Raw genomic sequence first — 27,160 nt, 5'->3', positions numbered from 1 at the left:
AATGTTCGTAATCTTGTCAGATATTTTCAAGTAGTTGGACAATAAAGACGCAAATCCCAAATCATCAAGTCTTGTTTATTACAAATCGGCATTCTACAAGTTGTTGGCGCTTAAGTGCTGTAGTTGAGCTACGCAATTTTGCTAAGAAAAACTCGGATTTGGAAAAGCTGAATATTTTTTCTGAATTTGGAACACACACTTTGGAAGGCTAAGTTTCTGTTATTTACCTAAAAACATTATTTTTTGAACTTTGAAATCTTGGAAGATGGCATTTGATTGAAGTTTTCACAGTTACATAAAGAATTTTAATGAGAGCTATTGCAGATGTTGACAGTTCAAATTGGTTCCGCTCAAGATCATACTTTAAATCCGTTCAAGATCAGAATTCTTTCTTCAGTAAAACAGCTCTAGAGTTCTCAAGATTTACTCTAAAAAAATCCACATATCATCATTAGAAAGCAGAAACCTTGATCTGGTCAAAATTCTTCTAAGTCAGCGGGCATGAGATCGAATCCCGTTCACGGCATACATACTACACTTTCTGTGGATTGAGGGTTTTAGCATTTGTAAGATGCTAGCCATCATATTCTCGAAAGATGTTCGCTTAGAGTTAAGAAAGAAGGGATCTCTTCGAGGTAACATCAAGTTTCATTGAGATCCTGTATGTATTTGTGTTCGTTAAAAAAAATTGCTTGCCAAAAAATGTATTTTTTTTTTTGGCAAACTTTGACATCTTCTGCTTTCTAACGTACTCAGGGACATCGGTGAAAAACTGGAGCCCTGTAAGCTGCCGGTAGTCTGCTTTAACGTATCTAATCTTCCATAACGAGGCAATACGGTTTCGTCAAGATCTGGGTGTAGAGCCACAGAGAACAGACGTACAAGCTAGATCACAAAACTTGTGTAAAATATTCAACGATCATTTTGACTTAATTTTTGTTTTTTGGCTGGGCCACCAGATGTCTCCCAACACACCAAAGAGAACTGTCAAAACCAAACTGAGAAAAAAAAATTTAGTCAGTTTCAAACAGGTCGTATGAACTGTTTGGCATATTTCAAGAAAATCGTTTTGAAGTTTCGTAAAAATTTCGTCACATTGCATAATGGAAAAATATCTTAAAATTTAATCCCTCTTTCCTTCAAACTAGAATGTACTAAATTATGAACAATGGGATGCAAAAGTGTTTCTCAAAAGTATCCCGCTTCGAGATGTCTAGAATAAATGGGAACTTATGGGTAAGACAGATTGTAAAGAAAGTACCTAATTGACTGAATATAGCCAATTCGTCCTCCTCTGACGATTAACGTCCAAGAAGTGCAAAAAATTATTCTAAAACTGTTATTTAATTGACTGCCTCAGTAGTGCAAAATAAAGGGAGTGAAATTTTGTCTAATCAAAAGTAACTCTTATAGCATTTATCTAGCAAAAAAATTGAACCATTCTATTTAAGAGCGGCATTAGTTTAATTATTAATGTGTTCATATACGATAAGCCTTTTCGAAAAACTTGCACTTGAAAATTTGATTTGTAACTTTTTAACAGCGCAATAAATGGCACTGTTTCAAGTAAATTTTCAACGTATTTTTTTGGGTGCCAGCATTCCAAATTTTACACACTTTTTTGATGATTTTTTGTTCGAGCTTGTATGTCTGTTCTCTATGGTAGAGCTTCCGTGCACGTGTTTTACCTACCGTATTTTGCCGTTCATCGTGATTAGAAGCCTTTTGGACTTTGTACGTGTGTAGTCCTTTACGTTTTTTCGCATCTTAAACGAAACTTTTGATTAGATCCAGTTTCTTCGCCACATCTCGAACTGAACTGTTGGGATTCCTCTTGAAAGCTTGAACTACCCGCTTGTGATCCTTAGGGCATCCGCAGCAATCGCGAGCAAAGTGAAAATGCTCACGAGTTTAATCACTTCCATACCGCACCGGGGGTTAGTATGAAGGTGAGCAAAATAGGGCCGATGCCGTCGGGACCGACAAAATCACCAAATTTGCTCACTAGAAAGGGGCGAGAGCAAACATGCACTGAAAAAATTCTACCGTTTTGAGCAGAATTAAACAAACGATGTCGCAGCGTGTAGATGTTTGTTGATATTTATTTTAAGAAAAAAATTGTATCAGCTTAAAATTGTGGATGGTTTTTCTTGTAATAACTGCAGTTAAACTCGCAATTTCGTTACATTTTTTCGGGGTTTTCCAGGAATTGAACGAGAAAGTGTAAATGCTGGTTCTGATGGTGAGTTATTTATTTTGTATTTTATACTGTTTTTGACTTTTTTTCTACCTATGAATTTTGATAACATTTTTTCCTTTCTCACTCAATTTCAGATAAACAAACTTGAAGCATCGTAATTTGTGACCAAAAATGGTCACTCGGAGTTTCTCGGAGTAATAATAATCGAGACCAGTGCGCTGTGCAGGATTTTTGTATCCAACCGGCCGATATGGGTGGCATTCCAGTACTGTCCCTACCGATTCGGCTTCCGGAACGAGGTCCAATAAGTTTGCAACTAATGGGACCCAGTTTTTCGGAGCAGCAATTATTTCAATCAGCACGTTGGATAGAAAAAGAAGTTGAAGATTTTTTAGAAAAGTATGATTTTAATATAAATATAATAAACAAATAAAGTTGAATTTTAGTTGAATTGTTTGGTTTGTTAAATTTTGTTTTTCGGGTCCATTTGTTAGGAAATATAAGTGCCCGGCGTTTTGAAAGCAAAATCGAGCTTAATTCGAAAATATATTCTTATCTGAACTTATTTTATTCAATCAAGTCGTCCTACAATTCAATAAGTTTTTAATCACAATCCAGCAAACGGGTGACACGGAATTGGAAACACCGTAAGGAAAACTCAACGCTTTACAACCACCACCGGTTGAAAGCGGTGTCCTATAGATACGATGACGAGGCCAAGCGAAGCAAACATCCTGCTCGGAAGTTCTTGCTGCATCCGTCATCGGACCCGATTGCTGGTGTTCGAAGCTGCTTGGCCTTGCTGCTTCTGTATGGCATGTTCAACCAGGATGTAGACTTTGACGTCACGATACGGATAGCAGCTATCCCGTCAAATAACTGCCAACACCCCCAGGCCCTTTTAAGACCAACATTCATCGAAATTTGAGCAAAAAACTGACGACTCCGAAAATTTACTCGGTACGTATTAATTTAAATTTAGATTTTCTTCAAAAGTTTTCTCAGTGCAATGCTAAATTTAAAAATAATTATGCTACCGCCCGGTGCACGAAAGAGTGTGTATTCCAAAACCGGTCCGCTGAAATGAGCAAAACCGGGCCGCTTATACTCACTTATTGGTGCGTTTGCTCTTAACATTACACGGAGGTCCATTTTGCCACTTTTTTCTTTCCGATCGATGATCAAACGTTCGTGGTACCGATTTACAACACGAAACACCGTAGTATGTACCATTCCCAGCTTCTTGCCGATGGCACGATGAGAAAGATCCGGATTTTCGAGGTACGTGTTCTTCCTACTCCATCTTCGCAACAACTGCACATCTGCTAGTGAAACTATGACAGCGTAAACAAATACACATTGAACTGATTCCACCCAAAATTTGAATAGAAAATACTCAACGGGTAAAAAGTTACAGCCATTTAAAAATGGTGCAATTTGATTTCGTACTCCCTTTAGAAGGAAAATCGTATAATCGCTTCTGGTTTTTTCATAACAACTCAATCGAATATTCTGCCAAATAGTTGAAAATGTCAATATTCGGCATTCGGTCGTTGGCTGAATATCAATATTCGGTACATCTCTAATTTATGTATTAAATTTTGTGTGGTATTGCCAAGATATTTCGCTGTAAACTTTTGATCAAAACTTTTTATCTACAGTTTTAAAATTGAATAACTATTCGATGCCTTGAAAAACTAAGCTGCTGCAAAGCTGTGCCATTATATAACTGTACATGATTTTTAAAACATTGTTCACGAAATATGTAGAAAACTTTTCTAAAATTATTGTGAATATCACAACATGTATGAGGAAGAAGTTGAATAATTATCGCTTTTAAAATTTACTTCAAGCTAGCTCAACAATATTTTGCGAACCTTCAAAAATGTACAACGGTTTAAACATGCAAAACTTCCATCATATTTTGAGCGGATGCCTTCCTAATTTGTTCCCGCTTTTCTTCGCACTCTAAATCCTTTTGCAGTTTCTTCCGCTTAACGAAAATTACCCCGGTGAGCAGGACGAAAATGACCCCCAAAATGGCCCCAAAAACTCCCAACAGAACCGCATCCTGTTGCTGCTGCCGAGATGATCCGATGACGATGACGTCGTTTGCCAAATGTGGCCAAACTGCTGTCAGGTGGTGCTGCTGCTGCTGGGAGTGAAATTCCGTTGCAACTTCCTGCTGATGGTGGTTTTGATGGTTCCGGTAATTGGACTGTTGCTGATCTTGATGCTGCTGCGGCTGATGGACCATTTGCGTCATCATCTCGTTGCTGCTGGTTTTGATTGCTACTTGTTTGAGGAAAGGTGAAGAATGTTGTGATTTCACCACCGACAGGTGTTTGAATGACGACGGATGGATTTCGGTGGCCGTTGAGGTGTTCAGCGTGATTGGCGAGGAACGAACGAGGGCGTTAGTTCGCTGGAATGAAAAAAAGGAAGCGTATTAAAGATATAATATTTCTCATTCAAAAGAGTTGAATTTTGAATTACTAAAAGCCGTTAATGGTAATTCTAAGTGTTTGGCACAAAATCGCTTTTTGCTGGAGAAATATGTTCTTTAGGTTGTGTCTTTAGCTTTATCCCTAGAATTATGAAACCTTTCTTGAGAGAAAATTTAATAATTAATTAAGTGCTGTTGTATACAAATGTTGCATCTGTTGCATAATGCCCCGTTTGACGATATTTTCTGAAATTTAGGGTTTTTTATATGTTGCACTCTATGGTCCAAAAATAATGACCAAGAATCTTTAAAATTAGCTAACTATCTAACGACTAGCGTTTTAATTCCAGACTCATTTAGGCCTGTTATGGTAATTGTTTAGTGCTTCTTGATATTGAATCGCTTACGGAAGATCATGTCTCAGCACGTAGTAAATTTCAACTAGCGTAAACAAGTTTTCCTCAGTCAGATTGCTTGTCAACAAGCTGCAAAAAGCTTCGCATTAATTTGCCCCTCGCCACACTTTCCAATCCGCTAAATAATGATTCCGGACTATTAGAAACCTACATATATGTGTGAAGAAAAGAGTAGGTAGATGGACTCCGTTCTGGTGAAGATATTTTAAAACTTTCAACACCCTGTAAAAATGCGTACGGACGTGGCGATAAATGGTCTCTTAACGATCCCATCATCACCCATTAAGTGTCTTAATTATGTAAATTTTATAACTCCTCCAACAGGTTGAACGATTCGCATCGTCTTTGGGTCTGGGTCTGGGTCTGGGCCAGCAATCGCACCCGGTCATAAATATGGCAACCGGCCGAGGCGAATGCCTTGTTTTTGCACAATTGGCACGAAATTTGGAAAATAAAAATCAGGACACCAACATTTTATTGCTTTATCATGAACAGTCTGGATTGGATCAGTTTCTTGTTTCAGCTGCAGGAAGCGTTACCAGTTTTATTGATTGTTGGTTCGATTAGATGGTTTCCTCTTCTTGGCCTACTGTTTAGCTAATGATATCAATTGGACTAGACATTCACGATGGATTCATATAAATTGTTTGTTATTCTGACTGTTTTAAAAAAGAATATTTTGGACTTTCGATTTCGCTAACTCGGTCAAAGTTAGCGATCGTCATCGAAACCGCTAAATGTCGTGTAAAAGTTATTGATCTTTAACAGAGCGCTAATCGATATCCGATAATTTAAATAAAAGTTAACCAAAATATTTTTTTTATTTGGTGGAAAGGAAATAGGAAAAAATAACTGACACAACTTTTTCAAAATTCAAGGCCAAGATATTCGGCCCGATAAGATGTTTTGTCCAAAACAGTTTCTTAGGGATAATTCAATTCGATCAGACACTTTTCCTTTGATTCCAGTAAAAATTGGGGTCGAAAAGCTCCCGATACCAATCTTAAACAAAACTACCAATGCCCTATCGGAATCAAGGTTTTGTATCGGAATGATGACGAAATTGTGCTCTATTCGTCTATGGTCATTTCAAGAAAAAATAAGCGAGAAAATTAATTCAATAACCTAAATTTATCGGAATTATTAGGGATAAGCACATTTTTTAGTGCTTTTGTGCTAGACATGGGCAAAGTTTAAAAGTATTCTCAAAAACAAGTACTTGTTTCATAATTATCTAATTGCAGATTAGGAAATAAAAACTAGCATTGTGAACCATCGAGAAGTCGGCTAGAGAACGATTTGGCGATGTTCCTAATAAAGAATTCTTTTACGTCTCTATTGGCGACTTGCAGCAAAACTTTTTGACATGCAGCGCCAACTGATTTTCACTTATGGTACTAACAAAAGGGTTATGATAGCTGTTTTTTTTTTACCATGGCAGTGAATTGAAATTGTTTTCAAAATTGAAGCTTTTTTAAAACTGCCGAATTTTAGATAATTTTAATGACAGGATATTGTGAGAAAATCAGTAATTAACTTATTTCAATGCTTTTTGCATGCAAAAATAGAGTTTTTCATGTTTATTCCTACAAAATTCAACTTTCAATTTTTTAGATTGAATTATATAGCAGCTTTTTGGTTTTGATTAATTTGTTCGACTTCGTAAGAGATTATGTTCGGTCAATTCAAGACAGATCTACTGTTTATAATTTGAGATATAATTTTCGAAAAATCATGACACTGATGTTCTTAAGTTGAAACTTTTTCTCTAGCTATGTTCAAATTAACTTTTGCTAAAAACTCTACTGAAAGCTCTGAAGAGGTACAAAGAAAAGCTATTTCCATCTCTGGCGTTTCAGCTTAAGCTTAGATAAATGGAACAACATTTCAGAAAGAGGTTTTTTATTTTCTCTGCGATTGCCTGTTCGATGTTCTTAAATTGCTTAGCTTGATATTAAGATCAAACATATTAAATCCAGTAAAAATGTTATTATTCAGAATTTTTAATCTAAAGATAGAAACTTTGAGCTTCTTCTCGAAAAGTTTCTTCTTATAAGGCACCTGATTTTTTCATATTTCTCTTTTTTGAATTTGGCGCTATTGTTCTTATTTTTGTATTAAATCTGGATTTCTAAATATATATTATTCATGGCATTGCTGGAATTTTTTGGAATGTTTTAAATACATTTTTTGCTAAGAATACTTCTACAAGACTCGGCATGGATCTAGAAATAAATCAGAAACATGTTAATTTTGTTTTTAAAACTGATAAATGTTGAAGATTATCATCTCATGGGTGGTTTATTACCAGTCTTAAGAAAATCCTTGTGATCTAAACTGGAAAAATTCTGATTCCAGGCAGGCTTTTCACGCAATTGCACTGTGGCAGTACAGAGTTTTTCGCCAATTGAAAATTAACGAATTTAAGCTAAACACGGGTTTTAAAAGTATGCACGATTGTGTAGTTCACTTTTTCTTACCTGATTCTAAAATTTCAACTTGAATATTTAACCTTTGAAGACCGAAATTCTACAATTTTCTTCTTTGTTTTGGAAAAATACTTTGTAGCTTGACGTTTCTATCCATAATATCATCCTTTTGATCGCAGCGCTCTCTAAGTGTGTCGAGCTGCAAATCGCCTATTAGCGAAACGACTCTCAGAGGGCCCGGCGATCAAATGGGTGATATAATGGATTGAAACGTTAAGACACGTAGTATTTTTCCAAAACAAACGGGAAAATTACAAAATTTTGGTGTTAAAAGAAAAATTAATCAAGATTGGATTACAGAATATGGTAAGAAAAAGTGAACTACGCAATCTTTCATACTTTTATAAGCCGGGTGTTATCCAATGTTGTTTTTGTTATTTTTAAGGTTGTGGAAAACTGTGTTGTTCCAAATTGCAACAGTGAGCAAAACCTTTCCGAAATCACATTTTTTTCAGCCTACAGCATAAAGAAGTTTCTTGGAATTAATGATGATTCACTCGTAAGATAATGAACTACAACATCTATAAGTTGAAAAAAAATTAATATTTTTCGTAAACATTTTAGATTCGCGCCGAAACTCGAAGAATTATTTTTGCACAAAAAATAAAACGCAACAATAACAAGCATTTGGATTACAAGAGCAAAAAGAAGTTTGCGTATGTGGACGAACGGGGGAAATAAATTGGGGAACATCGAAAGGCAATTGTCGAAATTGAAGAAAGTGCGTTAAACTTTCATCGATTAGGATATCACGTTTTGATGTTGATGCATTGCAGATTTATAGCAGGATCATGAACTTTATTCCTTCACAAATGAAGAACCATCCCGCAAAACCATTAATATAGTAGAATTAAATTTAACAAACCCGAGTTTAAGATGTTAAAAATTTAACTAAGCGTAGATGTTTGTTAAAATTATTCAATCCAAAATAAAAAAAAAATCTATAAATTAAAATTCAAATTGTCTTCGCATTACTGAACAAATATACTAAAAATTATTAAATCGTTGCCGGGGAAATCGAATAAAATATGACGTAAAATATATGGCACCAAATTGTAACAAATCAGGTTTTCTTGAGAAGAGAACAACAATGATTTTTTCGGAAAGAAGCTTCTTATTCTGATTTTTTCAACTTTTAATGCGAACAAATTCTGGGATATAAATTTTTTAAATCATATTATGATCTAATGATTCGTAAACGCAATATAGAGAAAATCGTTTTGAAAACGAGCATTTTACTGAAATATTGTTCCATTCATCGGAGATTGAGCTGGAACGTCCGAGAGGACCATTTGCAATAAAAAGGATTCAGCGACGTAAAATAGTACATAGCTTGAAAAAAAATTTGAACTCGAATTTATTACAATTTGTTCAGACAGAATCCTCAAAGTAGTTTAAAACATTCGCAAAAATCTATTGCTATCAGAATAGCTAAAGAGTTTGAAACATGAAATCGAAATAGAATTTTGTTGGGAAAACCACAAAAAACTCTGTATGCTTATGCAAGATTACAGCAATAAGTAAATTGATGATTTTCTTACCTTATTCAATCATTGTTACTGACTAAAATTGGCAGTTATCAGAAAAATTTGAATTTTAAAAACAATTTGTATTTAACGCCATCACCCTTTTGTTAGTTTCGTATCTGAAGTCTGGTTAGCGCTGCATGTCAAATAGTTTTGCTGCAAATCGCTAATAAAATCTATCTTTCTTCTAAAAATAAAAAGCAATTTCCGTTTGTTTGTTCATTGAATAGGGTAAATGTACCCGAACTTGGCCCCTAAGGCATGGTTGACTATATTTCCCATGATTGTAGTCTTCCTGTAATATGTACCTTCAAAAGTCCTTAGACAAATATGATTGCTTACTAGCCTGAAATGTAGTAAAAATATATCCTAGCTTTAAAGCGGTGGATAATTTGAGATAAACCTCATCAAACTATTGATTGAAATGCTCCTTATTGTGGCCCCCGTTCCGAATTGTGGCCCTTTATGAGTTCCTTAAATTGGCCGCCTCTAGAAGAAATTTGCCTCACTAATACAACAACAGCCCCCACGAATTCGTTGATAATATCCTGGAAGGAAGCACAACAATGTTCTGTGTTGTTTTCAAAAAGTCGAAAGTACGAAATGTCAACCAATTTTTAGAATTGATATTTGCGTGCAGAATTATAATCTTACGTAAAAAAGTTTCACTTGTTTGTTTCAGTTTTTGGTGTGTTTAAAATTTCTATTATCAGAATGACAATCTAGAACAAATAGGTTCCAAAATATTGCATTGGTTAACATAAATATGTTTATTAACCGAGCAAACAAATCGTTTGTTCAATTTTTTAAAATGAAATCATGATAGATCTGTTTCCATTGAAGTTACCATATGATAGTGAATGTTCATGTTTTTTTTATTCCACTCCCATAAAAGGAGGAGAGACATTTTAAAAACCATTATGACCGAGGCAAGGAGCAAGCTAAAGCTAAAACTCAAGTAAGCGAACGATTCTTTGAATCATACCTACATATTTAAAATGTCGCCCTTAGGAATTTTCTAGAAATCGTTTGAGTACTCCCGGATAGCAAAACAAGACAAACTATCGCTCACTCCAGCCAGCCTGATAGAAATAGATTGCATCTCTCTCGTTCGTTTGGGGACGATAGCCAATGGAAGCGAACAACAAATTTACAAGCTGGGTGAAATTCAAGCTGCATCCCACTCGCACTCATGCAAAATCATCATCCAAACTCGGCAGCGCTTCCTTCGCATATTCCTTTCCTAAGGAAAACAAACGTCGTCACCTCTGCTGATGCACAGTGATCCATAATATAAAACAAACTTGGTCAAAATATTATTTTTGATTCACATGAAATTGAAAACAATAAAATTTAGCTCTTATTAACATAATTTTTCAACATTGTAATGCAATTACTTTTTTTAATCAACATAATATTAAGAATGTCATAATTTGAACTTTGTAACCATTCCTTTCAAAGCGACACATATACAGCAAATGTTCATCTCCAGCACGAATAAAATGAAATCAAAATACGTTGAACCTTATTTCCAATTGTAGATTTTTTTTTTTGGGGTATGGATAAAGTTACTTCAACGTTGAGATCCAAGATATCGATTCGGATCCGAATCCTGTTGATTTCGTGCTCAGAAGTTGAGAGGAAAAGTTCTAGAAATTTACCAAAAAAAAGGTAGCTAAACTTTTAGTATTATAATACCAAGTAAGATGCCAAATACGCTTGAGAGATAAATAAATTGATTATAGTCCAAAATACATTTATGGTATTTTTATGTTATTTCAATCATTCTCTATACTTTCGACCGGTTTTAAATTTCCAGACCACTGTGCACTAACGGCCGACGATTCGGCTGCCGGCTGCCGGCTACCGTCTGCCTGCTGATTTCGTTCTCACACATACATACAAACCTCAATTAGTGGAATTTCATGCCATGATTAGGCGAAAAAAATGTTTATATTTTCTTCAATTTTAGATCAAATATGTACGTTGTTTGGAGTAGGTTATAATTTTATATTTTTTGCCACGTTTTGCTGTAACCAACGGTATTTTTTAGTGATTTTTTCATAGGGAAGTGTGTTTTTAAAATCGATCCGAAGGTGGCAGATGCACTAGCAAGGTAGGTTCATTTCAGATTTTTTCCGAAAATCGTAATTTTACTTCCAGTTTGTCATGTGAAAAAAAATTATAACGCAGTAATTTGGATTCAATTGCGGACAAATGCTATGCAGAATGTAGACAAATGCGATTTTCTTTTATGTTTGATTTATTTTATATTTTTAGGCATATGTTTGATATATAAATTACCAAAATGCATTTTGGCATGCCAAGATAAGGAGCATGCCAAGTTAAGGCTCACTTACCCTATTTTTGGCTTTTTCGGTCTTTTAACCCCCATCCGCATTAGAGTGTCATTTTGACACTATTGCAAGTTTAAAGGCTTGTAACTTTTTTCAGAAGCTTCAAAAGTAAAACCTATCTAAGTCGTTTGAATTATTTTGAATTTCATATAAAACTTATATCAATAGAAACCTTGTAATGTCAGTAAAATATGTTTAGAACATTATATACATATAGCTAAAGCTTATAGTTTTCTCATTATTCAGCATGAAAGCAAAAAATCCGAAAAAAACATGCCTCAGCAAAACTGCTGCAGTTCATATATTACACGTCCAAAAAAATATTTGCCTTATGCATATGAAAGCTGAAGTTAATGCCTACATCATGAATATTTTTTTAAAGTTTTTTATTATTTATTCGTCTTTGGTTTAAATTACCGTACAGACCGATAACTTGAAAACTACTAAATTCTGCTTAAAACTAATTTAAAACGACGTTTGCACATATTAAAATTAAACAAATGATACACTAAATTAAAAAGTTCACAACACTTGTCAATAGGATGGTTTTGACCATAAGCAGTACGGTGGTGAGGTATTGAAAGAAACTGACGTTGTCGGAGTGTTCTCGTTGGTACATAAATATTAACACGTTGTAGAATGTAAGCACAGTCAATACGGTTGGTCAATGTGTCGAATATAAAACCTTGCTGCAGCTCGATGCGACGCTTTTCGAGTGAGGTTAGGCATATCAGTGCACACCTTTCCTCATACGGCGGTAGTTGGATCGGGTCGTTCCAGGGAAGACGCCGTAGAGCGTATCTTAAGAAACAGCGTTGAACTCGTTCAAGACGGTGGCATTGTGTCCTCTGAGCTGGAGCCCACACCTGGACGGCGTACTCCATGATGCTACGTACTGATGCACAGTATATGGCTTTCAATGCGTAAACGTCATCAAAATCCTTGGTATTGCGACGCAGGAATCCGAGAGCCGCGAATCCTTTTGCAGAAGTAAGCGCGACATGTTCAGCAAATGTGAGCCTGTTGTCGATCTTCACTCCGAGGTCGAGAATAGACTTCACGCTCTCCAGCCTTACTCCGGTTAGTTGGTAGTCAAAAAGGATCGTTCTTCTTGCACGACAAAAGTTTATAACCTTGCACTTCTTCGCGTTTGCTAGCATTCCGTTTAAGCGGCACCACTCATCTAGTCTAGCGATGTCAGCTTGAAGTGCCAAACAGTCAACAGTGTTATGAATCTTCCGGAAAATCTTCAGATCATCGGCGTAGAAAAGTGTATCGGACTGAAGTGTTGAGCACAGGTCATTCACGAAGATTATAAATAGTAGAGGTCCGAGGTGGCTCCCCTGGGGAACTCCAGACGGCCGGCGTGGCAAACATTCGTGAGCGCGTGTTTCGTATTCTGGTGAAAGCCTGGCGGTCGGTTAGATATGACGCAATCCACTCGAGTGCCCAAGCCGGGAATCCTAGTCGATTCAACTTTGCAACCAGCATTTTGTGCGGCACACGGTCGAAAGCTTTGGCAAAGTCAATATAGACTGAATCCACCTGGCAACCTTTCTCCATGCTTTTATTCAGTGAACTTACGTAGCACATCAAATGTGTAACTGTTGACCTTTTCTTGACGAAACCATGTTGATATTCCGAGATCAAAGGTTTAACAGCGGCATACATTCGCTCGTGCATCAGAATTTCGAAGATCTTTGACATTGAATTTAAAATCGATATTGGCCGGTAGTTTTCCACGCTGTGAGCACTTCCGGATTTGTGTATCGGAGAAATAGCCGCAACTTTCCATGCATTAGGAAACGATCTTTCGGTTACCGATCGATTAAGGATACTGCAAATCGGGGCGGATAAAGATGCAGCACAATGTTTCAGAAGAGCGGGAGGTATTTTATCTGGACCAGAACCTTTAGAAGGATCGACTGTGGACAACTTTTCGTAAATATCCTGTTCGGTGAAGCACGGTGAAGGCAAATTTACAACGTAAGATTGCAACGATGCAAGGTAGTTGCAGTCTGCATCAATATCAACAGAACAGTACACATTTTGGAAAAAGTCCGCGAACAAATTGACCGACTCGGCTTGATTGGAGGCAGTGACACCATTGAAGCTTTTTTCAATGAAATGGTCACAAAAAGTTCAAAAAAGTGGTCTGAAAAACCTACTTTTAATGCGATTGCTAGTAAATACTGTTTGAGCGATGGTAGAGTTTAAAAAAAAAATGACTACTAAATTTATTGAAATTCTAACATTTTGCTGTTTTTAGATTATCGATGCAACAAAAATTGAATTTAGTGGAATTTTTCAAAGTTCACTACTTTGCGCGATTTCTTTACAAATTGAAACTTCATCTGTTTTAGTGGTCCACCGTCAGGTTGTACCCGGATTTTCATTGCTTTTTCTTTGTTTGGACCAATCGATAGTATATTCATTGGAAAAAATATTTAACCTACATTCTAATGATGTACAGACATTGCATCTGACCATCACCTCGTCCGGCGAGATACGACTGAGAGTCGCGCGTGTCCAACGGCGCGAGGAGAAAGTCGGGTGTCGATACGACGTCCGCCGGTTGGAGAATCCAGAGGTGAAAAGGGCATACGTTGAACAGCTAGAATCCCGAGCCTCGGAGCTGCCGACAGACGGAACAGTCGAAGAACAGTGGTATGGAATCAAGGATGCCGTTATCACGACGAGCCATGGTACTCTCGGTAAAGTTTGTGGAAGACGAAGTGAATGGATGTCGGATGAAACCTGGAGGATGATCGATGATCGGAGAAAGGCGAAAGTCGGAATTGAGCAGGCATGTGTAAGAGGGAGAAAGAGTCGCCGCCATTGGAGATATCCGATTATTATATGATATTTCTCGCCGCCTTAGTGGTGCAAAAACTAATGCAAGAATGCCGCTGAAAGACCGAGCTGGTCAGCTGCTGACAGATCGAACAGATCAGCTCAAGCGTTGGGCTGAGCATTTTGAACAACTCTTCCGAGTTACAAATAGCAATGGCCAACAGAACCCGCAGCTCGAGGCGCCCACAGTAAGTCGCATTAATGGCGTCCACTCGGAAGCGCCCTCGCTGACTGAAATAGAAGCGGCAATCAAGGACATGAAATCCAACAAAGCGCCTGGAATCGATTGCATTCCCGCTGAAATGCTCAAAGCCGACCCTGCCTTGTCAGCACAAATGTCTTTTCGCTGACATTTGGGATACTGCAACATTCCCGGCCGACTGGATGCAGGGTATCCTCGTAAAGGTCCCGAAGAAAGGAGACCTGACAGAGTGCGGTAACTGGCGTGGCATAACTTTGATCTGTACAACCCTCAAAGTACTCTGCAAAGTGATCCTAAACAGGATCCAGGAGAAAATCGACGCTACACTCCGACGGCAACAAGCTGGATTCCGATCCGGACGATCATGTGTGGACCACATCACAACGCTACGAATCATACTGAAACAAATCAACGAATTCCAGAACTCTAATCTACTGGTGCTCGTTAATTTCGAAAAACATCGAACATCGACCGACTGAACCACGAAAACATCTTGGCGGCTCAAAGACGACGAGGAGTCCCAGAGAAACTAGTCCATATCATCGAAGCACAGTACGAGGCATTTTCGTGCAAGGTGTTGTTTTTTTCCTGCACGACGGTGTCTTGTCCGATCCAATCCCGGTAACTTCTGGAGTGAGACAAGGATGTATCTACCAACGCTACTCTTTCTCATCGTAATGGATGAGATTTTGACTGAATCGATTGACTGTAGACCAAACCGAGGGTTGCCGTTCAATCCTTCGATAATGCAGTAACTGAACGACCTTGATCTGGCTGACGATATTGTTTTGCTCGCCCAATGACAACAAGACATGCAGAGCAAACTCAACGATCTCACCGAAAGTTCCAAGGCAGCAGGTCTCAAAGTCAATGTCGGAAAGACCAAGTCGATGGAAATCAACACAGTAAATCCTTCATATTTCGTGGTAGCTGGACAACAGGTTGAGGAAGTGGAGTGCATCCAGTATCTATGTAGCCAGATTACGCCTGATGGAGGTACCAAGAAAGACATCGAAACCCGGATCCGAATAGCGCGATTTGCGTTTGGGAGTCTCCGAAACATCTGGTGCTCACTAAAATCCGAATCTTCAACTCAAACGTCAAATCCGTATTGTTGTACGGGTGCGAAACTTGGTGCACATATGCGGTGACGACGTGAAAACTTCAAGTATTTGTGAATCGCTGCCTGCATTTTTCAATAATTTGCACTTAAAATTGAAGCTTGTTTGGTTGACCCAATTTCAAAATTCGAGTTACATTCGGTTACTCATTCCCAATTTATGAAAAATAAACAGTTGAATTTTGTGCAAAACATTCGGTTGATTGAAAATTAATTGAACAACTACCTACTTGAGTTGTCGACCAAAAGTAAGAATACAAAAACTCACCCTATTCCGGCAGGTCACCTGCACCCGGTACTTGGTATCGGGCCAGAGCGACAGCTGCACCCGGGCGGATTCGGTTAGCAGATTTCCCATGAGGCCACCGCCGGCCACTTCCCACGTCACCAGGCACTGGAACTGCTGTCGGGGCCGATTGCCAGGGTCAGTTGGAGCCACCGGAATGTGAACCCAGGCCACCTCAGCCGTCACCAGGGATTCGATCCGGGTCATCTCCAACAGCACCAACAATAGTTTGCGAGGTGTTGACGCTCGAAGATGGTCCAGATTATTATGATGTTGAGCTGCTTCGCAACTTTTCTGGCACTGAAAGAAAAAAATCAGAGTCCAAAATTATTACAGTATTTGAGAACATTTTTATAATTTCAAAGTAAAAAAAATGGAACTGAACAGCTCAGAATTTATTTCCTTGCCAATTCGAGTAAATTTCAATATTCCCATGAAAAATAAACTGATGCTGAAATAATGGAAAAGAATGGCCCAGCATTTATTAGTGAATGCCTGCAGCAAAAAACATCGTTTAAAACCAGATTTTATGCCTGTTTTTTTTTGCAATTAAATCTTCCTTTAACATGCACCTTGCCAAATGAGCCAAAAATAAGCAACGCTTAGATCACTTAAGGTTTGCATGCGAATGTCGCATTCTGAGCTGCCCACCTCGCATCGAAAGGAAGGTATGTCAAAGTTGTTTGCACGGAATTCGCAATTGATGGCTCTCGACTCGCAAGGTTAAACGACGACAACGAATGGACGAAGTTTGGAGAATGAAAGCTGAACGGGGGAAAAAATAACAATTCTCAAAATTGTTGGTTGCTCCGGGCAATTCCGATGATGGAGGGGGGCAACTCGCAAAGATTATTGCCAAAAGGTCCCAAACATGCAAACCAAAAACAGGGAGAAGAGACAAAAAAATAAAGGTGTAGGTACTTTGCTTTATTTTCAAAAAAATGAAAAACGGACCCATCGAAAACAGCGAAGCTTGGAAGCAATCATGTCAACTAATGAATTCTCGATTACATACTCATGCGATCGTTTATTATCTTGGGACTTTGGACTTGAGACTTGAGTCGACGACGACGCATGCTTGCATTGAAATTAATTAATGGAAATGAAGCTCCTTATCGATACGTCAATAAAATGAATGTCGGAAGACGACTCGCTTGGGAGATTCGAACTGGTTTAGTTTTGCGATTTGGCGGAAGAGTGAAGGATAGCAACATAAGCATTATTTTCTACTCTCTTATTGGAGCAAATGATATGTTCGGGCTGAATTGATAAAAATGTGCATTTTCGGAGACTCTTCGCTGATTTGTTTGAACTGATAAGGAAGACAGCTTGGACAGGAATACTCACGTTATAAGGAGTGTATCGAAAATAAGTTATAAACACATTTTTTTTCATTGCATTGATTTTATTGATGATTCAAACAAAGAAACAGTTCGGAAGTGTTTTAAAAAGCTTTTTTTTTTGAAATAGTTTATTGACGCTTTAACCTTAGAGGTCTTTCACGTCCTACACTTTAAAAAGCTTATTATTACAGTTTATAAAGAAATACAAGTAAAAAAGTAATTATTGGTAATATTCTCGGACTTTCGACTTGATGCGCTTCATTAGACTTTGTACAGCTGATTGATCACACTTCTTGGCCGCAGCATTCCAATTTTTCTTGAAAACCGCCATGGTCCTGTTGGCCTTACCATCCTTCTTGAAAACTCTCTTAACGATAGCATAAAATTACGTTCCATAGATGCATCCAAAAGAGCAGGTCCAGTTGATATTCCGCCTTCGCTGTTGAAGAACTGTTCAATTTCACTTGCCTTGCCCATCAGCTTACTTTTCAATCGCTCGTTGAATGAAAGTACGTTTCCGTCTCTATGGAAATCAGCTCGCGTCACACCGATACACAAATCAGGTAACCTTCAAAATGTCGAGAACTTCAGAGGTATATCTATACTGAGTTGTATTCCGAAATTAATGGAAAGTTTGATGCACGAGAGAATCTATCAAAGTGTTCAACATGTTTTGTCACCTGATCAGCACGGTTTTGTAAAAAAGCGATCAACTTTGAGTAACCTGATGTGTTATTCTTCAACGTTGATAAATAAAATAGAGAAACGACAACAGGTTGATGCAGTCTATATCGATTTTACAAAAGCGTTCGATAGAGTACCACATGACCTGTTAGTAGAGAAACTGAAAAAGATGGGTCTTCCTAGTTGGCTCACAAAATGGATAAGTTCTTACTTAGTAAATAGAACAGCTTACGTTAAAATAGGCACCGTTATGTCCGATGCTTTTCCAATATGCTCAGGTGTTCCGAAAGGAAGTCATCTCGGCCCCTTATTGTTTGTTCTCTTTATAAACGACTTATGCTCTTTAATACACTCATCGAAACTGCTATACGCTGATGACCTGAAAATTTTCAGAACGATAACTTGTCCGTTAGACTCTTATGTACTGCAAAATGATATCGATACATTGTTGAAATGGTGCAACACAAACGGAATGCAAGCAAATGCGGCGAAATGCAATACTGTATCATTTACTAGAGCACGAAATTCAATCTTATTCGACTATAGAATGGATCAAACTACGCTTCAACGGAAGAGCGAGATAAAAGATTTAGGGGTCGTTTTTGACTCTAAGCTGAAGTTCACAACGCACATTGGAGCAATCACAGCAAAGGCGTTTGCTACACTAGGGTTGATACGTCGCAATACAAAAGATTTTACGGATATCTTTTGTTTGGAAACGCTGTTCAACTCTCTTGTCCGGACCGTGTTAGAATACTGTGTTCAAGTCTGGGCCCCTTACCCTGACGTCCATGTTAACCGCTTCGAGCGAGTCCAGAAATGCTTTTTACGTTACGCACTTCGAACGCTACGTTGGAACGATCCTGTCAACTTACCGCCATACGAGGAGCGGTGCAGGCTTATTGGACTGCCGACTCTCGCTGAAAGAAGAATTTTTCTACAACGTTTGTTTATTTATGATCTTCTGATGAGCAACATAGATAGCATAGAGTTGATCGAAAAACTACAAATCAGTGTGCCGTCTAGAACATTACGCCATTACTATTTCCTAAGACTCCCAACTCATCGTACACAATATGGCTTTAATAACCCTCTGGAAAATTCTTGTCTGCATTTCAATAACGTTTACCACCTTTTCGACTTTAATTTAAGTAAGTGTTCTTTTAAGTTAAGGATTAGTTAATAAGTACACATCTGTGCGACATAGTCAAAGGTGATATAATAAATAAAAAATAAATAAAATAAATATCGGGGTTCTACGGGTCAGTTTGGTGGGTTAATATCTTTCTCAACGAAATCGTTATCCTCAAACCATCTAAGAGTGGATTTAGCGTAGTGAACTGAAGCCAAATCCGACCAGAATAATGATGGAGTCTGTGGTAAACGATCTATTTATTTTTCTTTCGCGTTATCGTTTCTTTTTATTTTATCCGCGAACAACAACCGAAACTACTCTTCCCAAACATAGTTGAAAGAATGACTTCTTCAGCGTCACAACATTATGCACGCACATTCGTTTTTACGTAACCGTGAGTTGATATTTACACGGTTAGAAACAATCACTTAAGTTAACACAAATTTTCAATCATTTATAAGTGTTGCGCGAACCATTTCTTTGTATAGACATAACGAGAAATGGTCGCTTGAATCGATTTAATCTATAAACCATTAATTAACAAATAATTCTAAAGTTTATTTGATTATTTGGTTACATATCAACAAATCACATATTGATCCCAATGATTCAATGCATACGAAGTTTATATATTACAGCGATTCTAACTCTATCCACCACAGAGTCATACGTTTCTTATATAGTGGCAGCAGTTTGCAAGTTTTCTGCAAACACTCCTTTTGGTAGATATCGGCATTCATTGTTACTTTTGTAAAGAAACTCGCCGACTTCAATCAGCAGGAGCAGGTTGCCTGCCACACAAGCACTTTCTGGCCAAATTTTTCCACCTCAATCAACTTCTCGTGGTCACTCACATCCTCCGAAATAGCTGCAGTGTAGAACTGTGGTCCCGGAAGAGTGCAAGGACTAATGCAAGAATGCCACTGAACGACCGAGCAGGTCAGCTGCTGACAGATCGAACAGATCAGCTCAAGCGTTGGACTGAGCATTTTGATCAACTCTTCCGAGTTACAAATAGCAATGGCCAACAGAACCCGCAGCTCGAGGCGCCCACAGTAAGTCGCATTAATGGCGTCCACTCGGAAGCGCCCTCGCTGACTGAAATAGAAGCGGCAATCAAGGACATTAAATCCAACAAAGCGCCTGGAATCGATTGCATTCCTGCTGAAATGCTCAAAGCCGACCCTGCCTTGTCAGCACAAATGTTGCACCGTCTTTTCGCTGACATTTGGGATACTGCAACATTCCCGGCCGACTGGATGCAGGGTATCCTCGTAAAGGTCCCGAAGAAAGGAGACCTAACAGAGTGCGGTAACTGACGTGGCATAACTTTGATCTGTACAACCCTCAAAGTACTCTGCAAAGTGATCCTGAACAGGATCCAGGAGAAAATTGACGCTACACTCCGACGGCAACAAGCTGGATTCCGATACGGACGATACGGACGAATAATACTGGAACAAATCAACGAATTCCAGGGTTCTCTTCTGCTGGTGTTCGTTGATTTCGAAAAAGCATTTGACCGACTGAACCACAAAAACATCTGGGCTGCTCTTAGACGACGAGGGGTCCCAGAGAAACTAGTCCAACTCATCGAAGCACAGTACGAGGCATTTCCGTGCAAGGTCTGCACGACGGTGTCTTGTCCGAACCAATCCCGGTTACTGCTGGAGTGAGACAAGGATGTATTTTGTCACCAATGCTTTTCTCATCGTAATGGCTGAGATCTTGACTGGATCGATTGACTGTAGACCAAACCGAGGATTGCCGTGGAATCCTTCATCAATTGAGCAACTTAACGACCTTGACCTGGCAGACGATATTGTTTTGCTCGCCCAAACACAACAAGACATGCAGAGCAAACTCGACGACCTCATCGAAAGCTCCAAGGCAGCAGGTCTCAAAATCAATGTCGGAAAGACCAAGTCGATGGAAATCAATACAGAAAATCGTTCCAATTTCGTGGTAGCTGGACAACAGGTTGAGACAGTGGAGTGCTTCCAGTATCTTGGTAGCACGATTACGCCTGATGGTGGTACCAAGAAGGACATCGAAACCCGGATCAGAAAAGCCCGATTTGCGTTTGCGAGTCTCCGAAACATCTGGCGGTCACGCCAGATCTCTCTACGAACTTAGATCCGAATCTTAGATCCGAATTCGGCGAACGGCCGAATACCGAATATAAACCTTTATAACTATTCGGCCAAACGAATATTCGGTCGAATATCTTGTTGAGTTTTCCATAGAAATACTTCTATTTCTAGTTGAAATCTTCTATTTCTGCCCTCTTAATGCCTCTCATGTTTTTAAGTCGATTATTCCAAACCAAATGTATCACATCTTTTTTAAGTAGAGGTCTCTTTGATTTTAAAAATGTCACCATTAGCTGAAAGGACATCAGATGATTTGTCGCTTCTAGGACGTTTATCACAAGAGTGATTGGGTTCCAGTTAAATCTGGGACAAAACATGTCAAAACTGGTGCCAAGCTTTTCTTTATATCGCATTAGGTGAATGTCTAATTTTTGCTAAACGTCATCAAAATAGTTGTCAAAAAGCACGATGATCTTTACCCTCAAGCATACAATACTTTCTACGACATGTATCCACACGGCCAAATCTGAACGATTTTATAAAACTTGTAAAAAAGAGAAAATTTGAACAGAAACTAGGCCTTATTCTCAAACCTACAAGAGCAAAAAGAAATATAATTACCTGAAATTTTTTATCGAATTACAACAGCAGTGTTCAAATCGTATCCAACGAATAAATTTACTTTGAACACTCGGTTTTGTTATATAAAATTTCCAAAAGACATTTGTTTGTTTTTCTATTTGATTAAAATCTGAATAAACCCGGGTAAAATCGGGAAAGTTTTAAAAATATGTGGCCATCCCGGTCAAACTTAACTTTTCTGGAATTCCTTATTTCGTTTATGGGCATGCCTGGATAAATCAAGAAATATTGGAATAAACAATAATCAAAGAATAAAGCTATCTATAGTGAAAAACACACGGATACATTTAAAATGATTTACTGAAATCATTTGATGATTTTGAAGCTTTGTCAACATTTCTTTTGGATATTTTATAAATTATCCAACAACAGTTGAAAAAATTGACAAGTCTCTTCTTATGTAAATTTAAAAAAAAATAAATATTCGGCCTATTCGGCCCAATAGGCCGAAAAATTAGCTCAACTATTCGGTGAGCCGAATATTCGTCTTAACGGTTTTTTGGCGGTATTCGGCGCCGAATCTTCGGCCGACAGAATATTCGGTACATCTCTAGTCACAAATACATACATATACATACAATTCAGGAAAAATATTCATTTAGGCTTCCGCTTTTCCAAATCCGAATTGCCGGGCCTTACGCTTAACCCCTGCCATCAGATTTTGTACAGCCAGCTTGCGGTTTTCGATTACCCCCGATCCAGACTTCCTGGCTGTCGGCAAACGTTCCCCAAACACTTTAATTAGGGCTAGGTGGGGTAATTATGAACAAAATTTCTTCATTTGGCACACTTACAGCCACCATATATTTATTTCTTGACATAAATTCTGAAAAGCTGCCAACAATGAATGTTTCCGTGCTTTTCATCATTCTGTAGAGCAAATTTTTTTTTTTTGGCCGCAACCCACGTCCTTGAGACGCCTGTTTATAATTACCCCGTCTGTTCATATTTACCCCCCTGTCTAGGGGGTAATTATGAACACGGATTACGTACTTGGTATAAATTTTTTGAAAAGTAACAGTAATTATATTTTACATTTACCCATAGTAAGCTGTGTATGGTGATTTTTTACTTAAAAAATTATGTTCATAATTACCCCGAGACTTGTCCAATATGATTTATATGGTGTCAGAAAATCTCAATTCAACACCAAATAATGAAAACAATTAGCAGCAATAAGAAAATGGATTGTTAATTATAAAAACTCAATTCAATTCATGTATAAAACTTATAAAATAAACAAATGTTATCAAAAATAAGATGTAAAGCAACGGAAAAAATAGCTATTTAGTGATATTTTTTATTGATTTTTTTTATCTTTTTGTTTCCTTCTTATCTTTTTTCAAGAGTTTAATTTCTTTGTTGAATCTTTTACGTTTTCGTTGGTTACTTTTTTCCGTTTCTTTATGTCATTGCAGAACATTTTCATTTGATTGAACCTCTCCATACGAGTGAAATTTAAGGCGAATTGGGCTCCTCGATAATTTTTACATCCGTTTAAAATGTTCTGCGCAGCAAACATCAAGTCTTCCCAAAATGTTGTGGGCTAGGCTTTTCAGGTCTCATGAAATTGAAACATATACATATATAGAAAATTCGAAAATCTTTTAAGAGTGTTGTTTCACAAAAGCACTCATTAATTTTTTCTTGAATCAGTGAGCAGTCAGTTATTGCAAGGCTTGTCAGTTCTATATGACCGACTTTTTTGAAAAATATTTACACTAATAATTTTTTTTATCACCTCTACGAAATTTCACATTAGTAAGTAGCTGTATTCTCTCAAAATAAAAAATGGAAGTACTGCAGAAGTTTTCCACACCAAACTGAAAAAGAAAATCTTCAAAAAAAACATATTCATTTTGTATCCAATTTAAAAAAAATGTATTCAAACAAATTTACATTAAAAAAAAGTATCTAAGTATAAAAATAAGACTGCAAGAAAATAGATTTTGGTTCTTTGTTATTCAGATGTAACACAAAAACAATTATTAGTTGCTGTAATTCTAATGTTCTGAATAGAAGCACGTTGTCCAAACATACTGGAAAATTGACCTTTTTCATCTTTGCTTTGTGGACTTATTCCCCTATTAAATTGATAAAAGTTTTTCATATATTTTACTGTTGACCACAGAGATTAAAAGTTCATAATATTGTTAAAATTCACGCGGTTATGAAGCAGCAAACCTTTTGTAAACAACTGGTGAATTTTATGTTTAGAAAAATAAACATTCCTACAAGTTCAGTTTATAATCTTGTTATTTTTCAATTACAAAAAGGTTTTGAAAGAAAGTAAAAACTGTATTCGGTATAAGAGAACTACTCCTGGAATACAGGTTTTGGGTTTCGGTATTACCGGTAAAACTATTCTTACGCACCACTCACTTAATCTAAGAAAAACATTTGACTGATTTTTTTTTCTTAAAAAGCACAAAAAGCAATTTCTTATCATTAATTTTTAAACAAAATTAAAACTTGTTCAAATGTGGTTATGAATTGAGTTTTTTTTTCAAAATTTCAGTATTATTCACTTTTTTCACTTTTGAAATTTTATTTGCAGTTTTGATAAAATTGTGTTCAAAAGATTTTTTTCAAGACTGAAAAGAACATAGCTTTTTTTCTAAATCCGAATCTCATTTTTAGAAAAAAAAATCAATTTTTCAAAAATTCAAATCTTAACACTGAACACATTGTGGTGCTAGCTTAAATATGAAATTTATTGAATTTGGTCCAGTGGATTCTATGATATAAAATGCCGAGTGTTGATGATTCCCGGCTAAGATTTCCTCACGTTCCTTAATGTGTTAAGATCTTGCAGAAGGGTGGAGGGGGAGGGGGGGGGGGGTGGTAGTTTTGTAAGGAATTTCAAGGGGAGGAGGAGGAAAGGAGTCTGGAAATGCTTGGGTAATTAATGGATGGCCTTTCAAGTTGATGAATAAAACATTTGACCATCAACAAGCCAAAGAAATGTTAAGAAATGAATAAGAATATGTGTTCATAACTACCCCATAGGACGAAAACTATGGGGTTGATATGAACACTCATCTGTGAATCAGTGCGAATGAAATTTTTCAAAATTCTTTCAAAATCTAGACAAAGCATCATAAACTGGATGTAAAACAGTTGATAACAACATTCTAGCTGGATTTCCTATGATCAGATATTCAAAACATTAAACACTGTCCAAAACGATTTCCATTTCACGAGGTAATGGTTTTTTAAAACATCTGAAATGATATCATTAGGATTTGAAAACAGATCAGAAACAGCTTATAGCTATCAATCGGATGTTAAACTAGCACTTTTGGAACTTTTTGTGTTCATTCATCCCCAACACCAGCGCGTATGGCACTTGTTCATAATTACCCCACTTGACCCTACTGTTTTTCGATCAAGAAATGACCGTACTGTAACCGAGTTATCGAAAAATGGCCGTTTTGTAACACAATTTTACAGAAAATCGAACTTAATTCCTTCAGTTTATGAAGTTTGTTTTATATACATATATTATACGACAATATCAAAATAAAACTTATAGAACTTACAAACACTTAGTTGAATATTATGTTTTCATTTCTATTTTCCGACGGGTTCTTAAGAATATCTCCAAAACTAAAAATTGATTTATTTCATAATACTTTAATTCATAATTTTTCTTTTCCAAAATATTTTAGATTTTTTTTTTGAAAAAATCAACCCATATTTTAAATGCATGTAATTTTGTCATTATCCGATAAAATTTTTTAAAAAGCCCACCAAAACGCATTAAATTTTTTTTAGATTTAAAAACACTTTAAGTAGTAAATTTGTACATGAAAGGTCAAAGACAAACATGGAAAAGTGAAGTAACATCTGCATTATCAAATATAATGCCTTGATATCTTTTTGTAGCTTTTTTTATGATACAGCTTTCATCTGAAGACATCGAAAAAGGTCATTTACTCCTTTAAGAGATATGAAATAAATCAATCAATCAATACAATACAGTCTCTATTTTTGTGCTCGGAAAATAAAACGACATCTTAGCCGATTTAGGCTTTACAAACTGAGTGAATGACTTAGACAACTTAAGATTAAAATTCAACCGTCTTTCTACGTTTACCAATATTTCTAATTTTGGTTTAATTTCAATAAAAATGTGATAATCAGATTATTGTCAGTCATTCTAATATCTCCTAAAACTGAATGGCCCATTTTGGTGTCTTCAGTTGAAAATTTCATCATGGGCTACAAAATTATATTTTTTTTCAGAGTATTTGGCGATGCAAACTCTTTTAAGACGTATTTACTTGAAAACTTTTAAGAAGTGTTACCGACTTTTCATGTAAAAGTGTTCTAGGTACTTGTATTTTTAAAATATTTGTTTTTTGTTGAAAAGCTGATGAAATTTACGTTCAATGCATTCCGATGTGCAGTTCTATGATTTTCGTTGGAAAATGACAAAGTTATGTGCATGTAAAAATGGGTTAATTTTTTCACAGAAAAAATCTCGGAAAATTAAATTTTTAGACATCTTCAAAAAGTCATGTGCTTTGAAGTCGTATTAATTCGAAATTCTGGAAAGATTTTTTTCAGCACGGATAATCGAATCCGACGGATGAATGAGTCAATCAAAAAATAAACTCACGAAATCTTTGTTTTTATTATTTCTCCATATACATAAAGCTCGTGTACAAACTACTTGCTTTAAAAAATGCGTCAAGAAATGGTTTTTAAGGTGTTTGTTCCCAAGTTCACGACTTTTCGCTAAGCTTCCAGTTAAAGCTGTCCTAGCATTGGACACTTCAAACTGTCGATGGTTCAATATCAACAACTTTTTTGTTTTCGAATACCACAGCATTGCTCCAGCTGATGGATCAGAAAATTATCCAGATTTTATAATCATGTCGTCGACAGAAGCTGATGCAAGATGTTTTTACTCTTCCTGCACCGTACACAGTAAATTTTATTTTGCTGGAAACCTGCCAAATTTTGCTGGAAACCAGCCAAATTTTGCTGGAATTGTCTTGCTGGTTTTCTAGCAAAATTTCCAGTAATTTTGATTACTTAAAATCCAGCAGAATAAATTATTTACTGGAAATCCAGCAATTTCCTGGAAATCAGCATTTTTTTAAGCAACCAGATTTTTTTGGATTCTAAATTAGATTTAAAATTAAAACCCCCAAGGTAGTCGTATTTATGTAGATTCAGATATATTTTTTCAAATGATATATCCAGACCAAGAAAACCAATCAATTCTTAGCACTTTTTTTTTTATTTGGATGGATTTTGACTTCTTCACGATTGCCATTTTGCCTTCTGAACAATAGAAATTTCGTGACTAAACTATGAACAATATTTAGATAATTTTCAATTCCCAACTCTATCCATG

General features: G+C 36.9%; 1 protein-coding gene across 1 annotated transcript in view; it reads right to left on the bottom strand.

Moving 5' to 3' along the window:
* Positions 1-1,090: 1,090 nt before the first annotated feature.
* Positions 1,091-27,160, bottom strand: part of LOC129754512 (transmembrane protein fend-like) — a 467,116-nt gene continuing 441,046 nt past the window's right edge. Inside the window, exons 3-4 of the mRNA XM_055750634.1 lie at positions 15,878-16,195; positions 1,091-4,625 (exon numbers count right to left, since the gene is read on the bottom strand). Coding sequence (XP_055606609.1) covers positions 4,098-4,625; positions 15,878-16,195 — 846 coding nt within the window. The 3' untranslated portion in view covers positions 1,091-4,097. The remainder of the gene's footprint in view (positions 4,626-15,877; positions 16,196-27,160) is intronic.

Source organism: Uranotaenia lowii, chromosome 1 (genome assembly GCF_029784155.1).
Source record: "Uranotaenia lowii strain MFRU-FL chromosome 1, ASM2978415v1, whole genome shotgun sequence".
Taxonomy (NCBI): Eukaryota; Metazoa; Arthropoda; class Insecta; order Diptera; family Culicidae; genus Uranotaenia; species Uranotaenia lowii.
This window is presented reverse-complemented; position numbering and strand designations above follow the sequence as displayed.